This window comes from Glandiceps talaboti, chromosome 2 (assembly GCF_964340395.1).
Source record: "Glandiceps talaboti chromosome 2, keGlaTala1.1, whole genome shotgun sequence".
Lineage (NCBI taxonomy): Eukaryota > Metazoa > Hemichordata > Enteropneusta > Spengelidae > Glandiceps > Glandiceps talaboti.
The window spans coordinates 14,285,908-14,298,228 of record NC_135550.1 but is presented as its reverse complement, the minus strand read 5'-3'; the positions used below and the strand labels follow the sequence as shown (position 1 = coordinate 14,298,228).

The window sequence follows — 12,321 nt, the reverse complement described above, 5'->3', positions numbered from 1 at the left end:
AGAATTTAGAGTGGATGTTTTTATGACCTAGTTTGGAACTAAAAAAAAAAAAAAAAAAATCATGAAATATAGTGTCTTGATGTGTCTATGCAAGTCAGAAACTCTTATCAACATAGTGCTAAACTGAGTATTTTATGTCCATAATTTTGTTTGTATCTAAAGATTGCATCATGGTGTGATTGGGTATATAGATGATCAGAGTCATATCTGACCTATGCCCTCTGTGGTGGTGGTGTAGTGAGTGTATTATGATGGATTGATTGTCATAAACAGCGTGTTAACCTGTAGGCATTGCAATACGATACTCCATCTTGTGGACGTCATCTCTAGTAATCATCTAACTTTGACGCTCCCGTTGACGTCACCTCTAGTAATTTTCCCATTTTGATGCCAAAGCATGGATATTTATATAATCTGTAAATTTTGCAATTTTGTTTGGGAGGAACGTGACGCAATATGAAAATGTAGTATCGAGTATTTAGTTACAATTGTACGCATATTGAAATTATATCAATATGTAAATTTTACAATATTGTTTGAGGAGAAATGGACCAAAATTGACAGTTTTATGGAAATATGGTATTGTGTATCAAGTTATAGTTGTACCAATAAACACGTTCAGTCAATATGGAGTGAAAATTAAAGCTCCCTGCAGGATAATTTTTTCTCCAAGATTAAAATAAGTGAAGAAAAAAGAAAAATTTATAAATTGTAAAATTTTTGGATTTCTATGGTGTTCCAATGTCGTTTGCAAGGAGTAATGCATGAAATATTAGGTGCACAGTTTTCTCCGTTGGTGATAGGGTATGTGGGTGTTATGGGTTAATGTAAATGAAGGGAGTGACAGATTGGCTCAATAGGAGACTAACAGTAGGTAATTCTGAACGTAAGATTACAGCTTGTTGGAAAACCAACAAAATCTTGCATACATGTAGTAGCGATATGCCATGTAACAACGTACAGGTAACCTGGAAGTAAGGTGACGTGTCTAAAGCATACAAGTCAGTCTTAGATGGTGAAAGTGATGAATGGATCCTAGTAGGGGATGTCTAGATGAATGACAAAGGAGTTCAACTTTGCCAGGTTGACGTCCACTTGTGGCTGACCAACTGATGTGTTTCAGTGTTGTCTGTGTACCTTAAACCTAAAAAAAAACAATGTCTTCATGATGGATTGTAGTGAAATTTACGGATTGGGTCTTCTGTCATAAGACAAAAAAAATCACTCACCCCACCCCTTACCCCCCAACTCTATGAAAGAATGCATAGGGCTAATGTATTCATGGACTGAGATCCTGGTTAGTCCCTGGATTTCAAATCATTCCTTTGAAGTTCTTGAAAAAGTTGGTTCATTTGTGGAAATTCCTGCAAATTTAATATATACGATCATCATTCATGACATATGAAAATGTTCCCATTGATCAACAAGTTAACTTTCTTTTGGGTAATGATCTGAAAAAATATCATGGAAACTCATGGCATTCAAAAACGATTTTAGAAATTTATGAACCTTGTTCTTGAGTAACACGGTAGTCATGCTTTCAAAGTATTAGCTACCATGGTAACATACAGCAAGCTTTCTATTCATTAACTTTTGTTCCAAATGTCTATCTTTGTAACATATTTCGAACTCTGACATCTGACCTTTGACCTATACCTGTATGATTTACAAAATTTTCTGTTTGACATTTTATTTTTTTGGACAGGGCTGAGAAATCAAGGCATGCAGCAAAGATGAGGCGAGACAAGGAAGGTGTGGAGATCGCTGCCTTGGCAAAATTGCTGCCATTTCCAGAAGAGATCACGTCCAAACTTGATAAAGGCTCCATCATTAGATTAACTACTAGTTATTTACGAATGAAAAAGTTTACTCAGAAAGGTAAGAGTGGTAGAGTCTTAGAGGAGTTTTAAGTGAAAACTACTGGTACTAAAACCTCGATAAGCTCTACTAGTAGAATGTTAATGTCGATGTATGCCTTCTGTGACTTTACAGTTGTCGTCAGACATTGTTAGAACAGTTGCGATTTTCTCTGACATTTTTAATGCATACGGTAAAATACATCATATCTTTGTACCAGGTTTGAGTTCAGTCAGTTGCAAGTGATGGTAAACACACTTCAGTAAGTAGAATACTGTGATTTCCTTTTTTTGATATACAACAAAAATGTCACCAAAAAAAGTTTATACCGAAATGTTTTGATACGTTTCTTTGAAAATGGATTCTTCCTGTGTATTCCTCTCAAGTGGTCGATCCTTGTATTATGATTTAAAAGTCAATGTGCTATGGAAAGGCTATTACCATGGCAATATGTTAAAATACAGTGTATGAAAAACGAGAGAGAAAAATTGATGCTACCAACAGTTTGAAATACAGTGTTTATTGTGTAGGGAAACAGAGAAAGTATTTATTAGCCTTGAATTTAGAGTGTAAGTGAAAATCACATTATTTGTACCTGGGTTGATGAAATCCGGAAACGTCATCACCTACTTTATGCTGGCAATAGTCAGTATGTTGGATAGGTAGATAGCACAAAATGTAGTTCCCCATGTTATCGAAAATATCATACTGCAGTTTGTTGACGTGGAAAAGAAATACGACAATAACACCACTCAAAAATATGAGACACTCTGACCTTCTTTGCATTGAATGGTATATTACCCCATCTTTGTAAACAAGTCTTGAGGAAGAGAGACGAAGATTACATGACAAGTAGTGGGTGTACAAGTCGTCACCTCAGTGCAGTATTAAAGGTTGTATCTACCTATACAATTGCATAGCAGATACAAAGTGTCTGTGTTTAAAGCTGCTTAAGTGAAACTGATAGAATTGTGGACTGTTGATAGCTTCTAGCGTGGGTACAAATGATAGGGTGTAATTGTTTACCCATCAGGTGTCTTGTCCTCAAGAGTGAAAGTGATTCACATATTGAACAAGTAGAGGGTGACGTGAATTGTTTGAGGCAAAGCATTGAATCAGTCATTAGTTCAGTTCTCCTTTGTATCGAGATTGTATCAAGATTTGACCCATCAGAAACAGTATGGTATTCTGTAGATTTAATCGTTAATTTGACTGTAAAAAAATAGTGTAACACTAAGCGTACTGTATCAGCAAAACAGAATCAGTCTATCTGCAATCAATCACTTTTAGTTCTTATTGTATATAGCAAACAGTAAAAGAGAGAAAGTGAGTGCTGTAAGGCACATTTTGACATTATAAAAAAACACAGTCATGGTAGCTAAAGTTTTAACAATATGGCATTTAACAAAAAAAACAACAGAAGACAAGTGTCGTGCTACACATGACTACTTGTTTTGCCAAGTGAGTGATACTTCCTCAAGTTGTATTATCTAGGAAGCACTGAATGAATGGTTTGTGTCTGTTCACTGTGTGAGTACACTCAGTCGTACTTGACACAGTTCAAGCACTGTGTATTGAAAACCATGGTCAGTGATAATATGTGGGATATTGTGTTGTACGAGTTGATGGATGTGATGGATGATGAGGCCTCTTTCCATCCGTAGAGGGTGTGAAGAAATAGTATGTGTACTTCCAAGAACAGAATGTAAAATAATACACAAAGCGGCCATTACTGTTTTTTCATACATCAAAACTGGTTATCATAAATTTGTGTTTGAAAATTGCCTTTTTTAGTTCAATAAGTGCAGACATGTATGTGGTCGCTGCACTTTGCTGCGATCCCAAGAGGCAATAGCCCAGAGACTTGTGGGTATGACTACGGTTGACAGTATTATTAATAAAAGCCTCACATCAACAGCCTGTGATATTGTGAACAAGGCAAGCCTCTGGGTTGAATATGTAAAGCAAAAGAAAAGAAAGCTACCGAACAAAAATAGTGCATACTGCATGTACCATTCTTAAATTGGCCATGTACATTATTAGTCCTTTCCCCTACTTGAATTGATTCGAAACTAAATCAAACTGAATTATTTCAATTAAACTGGTAGTTTCTGTCCCCCTTGAGAAACTGACAGCCGTGGATTTGAGTCAATTGACTTTTGCTTTGATTCATGTTGGTTCTGAACCGTTGTTAGTGGGGACAGGAGAACCGAATTCATTCTGATTTCCATATGACGCAACATTTCACGTGGGGGCATGGCTGATGCCAAAAGGGTGTTATGTGTATCTGTGTATGTCGTGATTCGTGGTTGTCCATATTCCATGCCATGTACATGTATGTTTTGAACCTGCAGTCATCACTAGGGGGCATGGCTGATGCCAAAAGGGTGTTATGTGTGTCTGTGTATGTCGTGATTCGTGGTCGTCCGTATTCCATGCCATGTACATGTATGTTTTGAACCTGCAGTCATCGCTAGGATAATTCTCAAGATACTAATTACTTTAAGATTGGTATTTGACTTAAATATCCATGTGACTTTTACCAACATGGCCACTTTACTGGAAATAATGCCTACCTGAAGGAAAACAAATCAAAGTGAGATCCATCTGGGAATAATTGAATGCCAGTTCTTACCTACTGGATAACAGTATCACAAAATTAGTAACAAACAAGACTATTAACTTGTATTTAGATAAACGGAGATCAAAATAGCTTAAAACCAGGAAACTTATAGAGAATAGAAATGTCACAGTGAGGACCATTACAGATTTCCTTGGTTGGATGTTTCAACACAATACACAAATTAACTGTTATCGTTTTGGTGAAATATATCATAATGTTTCTGTCTTGTTCAACGTAGTACAATCTTGAGTTTAAGGTTTCTACTATGTTGGACAAAATTCAAATTTGAATATGAGATGCAAAATATATGCAACATAGCGTACCAGTTCTCAGCATCAGTAAGGCTTTAATAATATAATATATCAAGGAATCAGCATTTGTCCATTGTCTTGTTCCGTGTATATTTTTCTTTTCTTTTTTTCATATAATGCAAATTTAAAATAAAATATGTGATGTAGGAATATAAAGTGCTTGTATTGTAGCATAGAGTTGTATAGAAAATGTTCTTTTCTATATCTCCAACTTAGAGAGGGATTTTGTCCTAGAAAGAGAGACATTGGTCAGTATTTTTGTTGAGGGCGGTAAGCAGTAAAAAATCTACCGTAGATCCCCAGGTGTTTTACCTGGGTTTTCCCACCAAAATTATGGTGCATGATATGGAAAACTTTGCAAATTTACCAGATTTTCCTCGTCTGTTACCGAGGTTCTCGACCTTAGCAAAAACGCTGATTCTGCATGCTATCTATGTGAAGTATGCATCTGAAAACTGTTGGTGATAAGCCATAGCTTGAAATGTTTGTAATAACTTGATTTTCATGGACAAAAATAATACTATAGTACTTCCTATATCTGAAAACTTAATTTTGTTTTTGTTCTGATTGACTACACAGAGGGAGATGCATTGTTAGATGAACTGAAAGAAAAACAGCAAAAAGCCATCACTAGTGGAGAAGAGAGTCCAAGTACAAGCTCCGAAAGTCAAGTTGATGAAGGAGCTCTCATGTTGGAGGTTTGCACAATACCATCTCTATTTGTCAATGTCATTATTTGTTATATTTGATCTTGAAAAGTTACACTTGATATGGTCATGGAAAGAATTTGAACCACTCATGATTACTCCTAGAAAAGCAATGCAGGAAACTTGGGGGGGGGGGGGGGGGGGGGGGGGGGTCTATGAAACTGGTCATCTATGAGATGTAGACAGTGCTGAGTCTTGCTGTCAGAGAAATAAATTATAATATGTTACCATGTCATATTATGACAGTTTGTTTGTGTGACATACTGCAGAATATTTTGAGAAAATGACCACAAATGAATAAAAAAAAATGAAATGAAAAACTCTGGCATGATTAAAGTGACTTGTTAGTGTACGAGTGATTGTAATAGTAATAATCAACACTTGTCATACGTGTAGTTAGACTAAGAGATCCGCCATCATTTCCGCTTACATAACCAAGCTGAGTGGAAACAACAACGACGCCTCCAGTCAACTATACAATTATAGTATAGTTAGGCTTCCTTGTCATTTTAACAAACATGTCATAAATTCAGTGTTCTCCTGCTGGATAAAATTGCAAGGGTAATTTGCATACTATTTTGCATATCAGTAGTATGCTATTTTACATAATGATTTGCATAATGATCAGCATATAATATTTGCGCATGTCTTCGGCATTGAAACATTATCTGACACTATTTCTATTTAACACATGGACACAGGAATCAGACATTTCTCTTAGTGTGAAAGTAGTATAATTATAATATTTCATATTCATTCAAAGTTTATTAAAAGCGCACAAGGATGGTAGAACACTTTTGAAACATGGCAGAAACCTGCCAAGCATGACAGCCTAGGTGTTAAGGATGGTGTTTAATAGTATCATGATGTCTCTATAGTGGGGAGAACACTATGTTTTTACATGAATATGCATACTACTGTACATCATGATGGCGTTGAATTGTGCAATCCATTGTGTTATGTCAGGTTTGAGTTCTAGCTGGCAATAGCAAGTGATGATGAAATTTAAAAGTCGTCTCTCTCTACCAGGAAGTATTTGATTGTACACAAATACTATTGAGCAAAACAAATATGCTTCATTAGTAAGGCGAATACAGCAAGTACTTTTGTAATACATGCAACGAAAGTTACCCTTAAATAGTGCATAAATTAACTCAGCTTTAATATGTCTCTCTGATAACATCTAATGTTATTTCATGATCGTTCTTATAGTTTGAAATATAGAAACATTGAACCTTATTTCTTCATTTATAAAGTGTCAATGATCAAAATAAATTGAGATCAACTCTCATGTTGCAACTGTTTGAAAAGTACAAGAAAAGTTTTCAACACTAAAAAGGGCATGTCAATGAAATCATAAAATGTCTATAAAGGGAACTTCACATTTCCAGCGGTGATTCATAATCTGATTAAGAGAACAAGCAGGATAACAAAATATGATATTAAATTGTAATATGAACCGCGTTAATAGAAGGGTGTTAGTTAATAGCATGTATGTATGTGTAAATGGGGACGGTCCATTAGTAGCTGAGGAAGTATGGCACATACATAGCATGATGTTATGATCACCACTTTACAATTACATACACCATATGTTTACCCAGTAGTCAGTGTTAACATGTGACATAGCTCCGTCTTTTGTGTCATGCACTGTTCTCCTACCAGAGCTACTTCAACCTTGACACAGTGTACCCTGACAAGGCCACAATGTGAAGCCCTATCATTGAACTCAAACAAGTCTGTCATACCATGTATTTTAAGTATTTGTTTGTTTAAATAGCCTCAATACCTTCAATCTCAACAACCCTGTCATACTCCGTCCTTCCGTCCGGGTAGCAAACTTTCGCTCTCCGTCCGGTAGCAAACTTTCCGGTTATACTTTAATATTGTGTTGTTAGTCGATCACAAACTTTCTGGTCGGTCGCTTTCTAATGCTGTACCATAAGTTGCAAACTTTCTTGTCATATTCAAGTGTTGTGCTGTCCAGTCAGTCAGTCTGTCACTCTCTAATGCTATGCCATCAGTAGCAACGTTATAGTCATACATACACTCTCATCAATGTTGTGCCATTAGTAACAAACTCGCCCTCTCCTTTCCCCATCCTGAGTCATGTTTTTATACTATGATTTATAAGTTACTAATTATAAATTTCCATTATTCAAAATGCTTTAAGATTTATAGGACACTTGTGTGTTAAATGTTTCAGTGTTCGTAAACCCATGTGACTACTTCTTCACTAATTTGTAGTCAGAATAATCATTTATTGATATTAGGCTATTCGTCATTTTAGTAAATTTTTGTCAGTGATTTATTTCATTCATTCTATTCTCTATACCTGTTTTGTGTCTTCTCTTGTTTTTTTTTTTACCGTAAAATCAGTTTCCAAGTTTAGAGATTGACTTTGTCGTTGTATCGTCAAAAAGTAAACAAACAAATAAACAATATGTGAAACCATTTAGAGTGTGACATAGTTTCCCATACATTGTACCATAATTTTGTTGGGGAACCCTTGTAAAATGACAGCGGAACTCAGATAGATTTTACCTGCCATATGCAAATGATATGCAAATGAGCATACACTCATTCCATATAAGGCAAAATAGAGTGGTCGCAAAGTAGGAATTTTTACAGAAAAGTAATGTTTCAAATGAACATATCTGATAATAACAAAACCCTTTGCTGCATGAGTGCAAGTGTGGGTACTCAGGGGTATTTGCACTGATGTTTGCACTTTTACTCGCTACTCTAATGAAAAGTATGACTGCTGAGCAAGCACTCGTACAAATAGCTGTGTCCGCTACTCTCGTGTGTAGATTGTGTCATATTATTTATAATGTTCAAGGTGAATTATGTAGAGAAAACAAAAATCTACTTCTGGTCAGAATCGTTTGTGCTTCCTGCTTGAATGCAAGAGAAAATTGCAAGATGTTTTGACACAATGTTATCTTATATTATTTTTTCAGGCGCTGAATGGATTTGTGATGTTTGTATCCCGCAAGGGCCGCGTGTTGTATGTTGCTGACAATGTGGTCAAACATCTAGGTATACCCCAGGTAATACAAATAACAACAGTCAATAAATATGTCAGTCACTGGACATCATTAAAACTAATGCAACCCGTCAAGAAATCACTTCTGGGAATTCATTAGTATTCTTAAAATATAACTGGTACTGTTAATTACCATCAGATGATCTTTTTGTAAATTATGAAAATAATCAAACAAAACAAAACATAATACACTGTGGACATCAAATTTGTCTTTCTTGACGTATGTTTGTACGTACGTACGTACGTACGTACGTACGTACGTACGTATGTACGTACGTATGTACGTACGTACATATGTATGTACGTATGGCATTCGTACATATGTACATACGTATGCATGTACAGATGGGTGGACGTGCATGTGGGATGTACGTATGTACATATATACATACATACGTACGTACGTACGTACGTACGTACGTACATACATACATACATACATACACACATACACACACACATACATACATACATACATACGTACGTACGTACATACGTACATACGTACGTACATACATACCTACATACATACATACATACATACATACATACATACACACATACATACATACATACACACATACATACACACACACATACATACACACACACACACACACACACACACACACACACACACACAAATATAAGTATATTTACCTGTTTTATAACTATAACATAATTGCACTGTGATAACTTTTTGTTTTCTATTTCAGCATGACATGATAGGAAATAACATTGTAGAATTTATTCATCCGGATGATCAGAAAGAATTAGCCAAACAGTTCATAGTGAAAAGACCAGGACAGCAGTCCTACAGGGGTTATGGTGTAAACAACTCAGCTGATTGCCCACTATCCATGGAAGTTCATTTCTTTGATAATACAGGTCAGATACCGTTTGTATGAATTTAAAGTTTGTCGCAGTATTTTCAGTTTTCTAAATAAGTGTGTAAATGTGTTTGTTTGTCTCTCTGTGTATGTATATGTGTGTGTGTGTGTGTGTGTGTGTGTGTGTGCATGCATGATTGGATGTATCTGTATCTGTATCTATGTGTGTACTCATACATGTGTATATACATGTGTAGCTTGTGAATGTCTTTTTGAAATAAAATTCAACACACATAAAATCTGATGATGTCATGTAAAAAGTAAGTGACAACCGAAATGATAGTACCAGTAGTGTACCGGTATAGTATAGTACAGGTGGTACTTCATATCAATGATTCATTAACCACAAGTTTACATTTCACCAACTGTATTATTCAGTGGGTCACAGCTTACAGTTTATACAGGTTATTCATATAGTGAAGTGTACCACCCTGCTAATAACAACAAAACACAAAGGCTTACAATGATGTATTTCTACATTTCAGCAAATTCGTTATCACAATTGTACATCTAAGCAAACCCATATTGAAGCACAGAATACTTAGTAATATGTAAAAATGTAGTCTGGATGCCAACGTATAGTTTCTATAAACTAAACCAAGTATAAATGGTAACGATATTCTATAGGAACTAGACTAGTAAAAATATGAATTTTCATAATATTTATCATGTATAGCCACAACAAAGAAATGTTACAGTAGCTAATCCTGTTTTGTAAAATATGGAAAATATTTTGATTTATGGTGATAACAATTTTTTATTGCTGCAGTGAACCCTGTATAACAAAGTGGGTCATTGGGTCACTGGAACACTTGATTATGTATGTTGTCATGTATTTCTATGCTCATTTAGTGGTTTCATACAGCACACAACTTATTAGCAATAATTGAGTGATGTGATTATGGTCTGTTTTACAGATGGGAGCAAGGGTAATTCAGTCATTGACTACATACAAGAGAGGTCTTTCTTCATGAGGATGAGATCGGTTACTCCGAAGAAGGGAAGTGGTGGTAAAGGCAAAGTCATTGGATACAGGGTAAGGAAGGAAATTACCACTTCCCAGCCAGAAGGCTTTATATAGTTTTGGGATCACTTACAGATCTCTACCTTTGTGATGGCTGTAAACCATGAGTGTATGTACGTATGTATGTATATATGTATGTGTGTGTGTTTGCTGTGTATGGAACGTCTTAGGGCCATCCTGTGTTCACTGGAGTGTATAGTTTCATTGATTTTCTCAGTGCTGACTCGTCCACCATGAATGTATGACTATACTATATGTCTGTCTTTCGTTTGTGTATGGAATGTCTTAGGTTCTTACTGCGTTCACTGAAGTGTACCTTTTCATTGGACTTATTCACCATAAATGTATGTGTATATATGTCTGTCGTCACCGTGTATGGAACATCTTAGGTTCGCACTGTGCTCACTGAAGTATGCATTTTTCTGACGAGTGGCACCATGTGCAGGTCGTAATAGGTGACATAACAAGGTTGAGATAAGGCAGAAATAGAAAATAGTTGTACGTGGATGCCCTCAAAATTATGGCCATATCATCATATCAAAAAAAAAATTGACATCTACTCAACTGAACTTTCATGAAATATGCCATCAAGAGAGATTTTGAAACACCGAAATGACGAGTCAGCAGGAATTGATTTTAATGCATAATTACACAATCTAATAAAGAGGTAATACATATTTATATACTGATAGGTAAATGACAGACAGTGATATATAGTGCCTGTAATTACAGTTCATTAAAACTTGAGATGTTAGTAGCATTCCAGATATGACAAGCTGTAAATGTGAGCATAGTATGTTAATTTAGTTAGACAGGCTACAGAGACCCCAGGGAGAGCGCCGTTGACTGGCTTTTGTTTGACTAGAAATCATGTAAGATTTGCCTCATAAGTGTAGTAAGATGTCAAGGAGGAAAGTTGCAGTTATTCCGTAAATGATTACTTAATGAAGTAGGGAAACTGAATTCAACTTTGTGTGAACCCAACTTGAGATGACTTGGATACCCTTGGTATGCAACTAATAGCTTGTGAGTGTTTTCATGTTTGGATGAAGTTACAGGGAATATGACGGAAAGCAGGAAACCACAGGAAACCGCAAACTTTAGATACTGTATTTTCACAGCTAACAATTTACAAATGAGTCATTTACAATCATGTGTGTGTATAGGCTGTACATGAATAGTGTAGGGTGTGTAGGTGATGTGCTTGTGCATGCTTGTGTGTGTGTGTGTGTGTGTGTGTGTGTGTGTGTGTGTGTGTGTGTGTGTGTGTGTGTGTGTGTGTGTGTGTGTGTGTATGTGTGAATGCTTATGTGTGTGTGTGTATCCTACATGAATCATGCAGGGTCTACTATGGGGTATACGTGTGTCGTGTGTCGATGTGTGGGCATGCACGTGCTATGTGCATATACCAACCCTATATGAATCTTGATTGGCGTGTGTGTGTGTGTGTGTGTGTGTGTGTGTGTGTGTGTGTGTGTGTGTGTGTGTGTGTGTGTGTGTGTGTGTTTGTGTGTGCATTCGTTATTCATACAAGGTGAAGGCACGTATATTGAAAATATTCTGAAATATTAAAACCCAGAAATATATGATATATGATCTACTTTACTTTACATGAAGTGACATATCAAATTATATGTACTATGCAAATTAAGCACAACTTACCAGTATTGTTATATGCAAATGAAGTCTCTAAATATACATGTCAAGTGATTGAAATTGTCCAGCTTGAGTTTTTTTAGTTGCATGATACGCATTCTAATTATTGATGGCTGTGGTCTGATTTTCAAATTTTCCTGCCAATTTTTGCTACTTTGAAATTGTTAAATGTATTGTCCATCTGTTCTCTGTATTAGAGACGAT

At 35.9% G+C, this 12,321-nt stretch overlaps 1 protein-coding gene across 2 annotated transcripts in view; it reads left to right on the top strand.

Moving 5' to 3' along the window:
- The window catches only part of LOC144453681 (uncharacterized), a 60,729-nt gene that overhangs the window by 33,400 nt on the left and 15,008 nt on the right, over positions 1-12,321 (top strand). For both annotated transcript variants that reach the window (XM_078145012.1, XM_078145013.1), the window contains exons 3-7: positions 1,706-1,878; positions 5,371-5,489; positions 8,462-8,551; positions 9,264-9,435; positions 10,355-10,473. In XM_078145012.1, the coding sequence (XP_078001138.1) occupies positions 1,706-1,878; positions 5,371-5,489; positions 8,462-8,551; positions 9,264-9,435; positions 10,355-10,473 (673 nt within the window). The remainder of the gene's footprint in view (positions 1-1,705; positions 1,879-5,370; positions 5,490-8,461; positions 8,552-9,263; positions 9,436-10,354; positions 10,474-12,321) is intronic.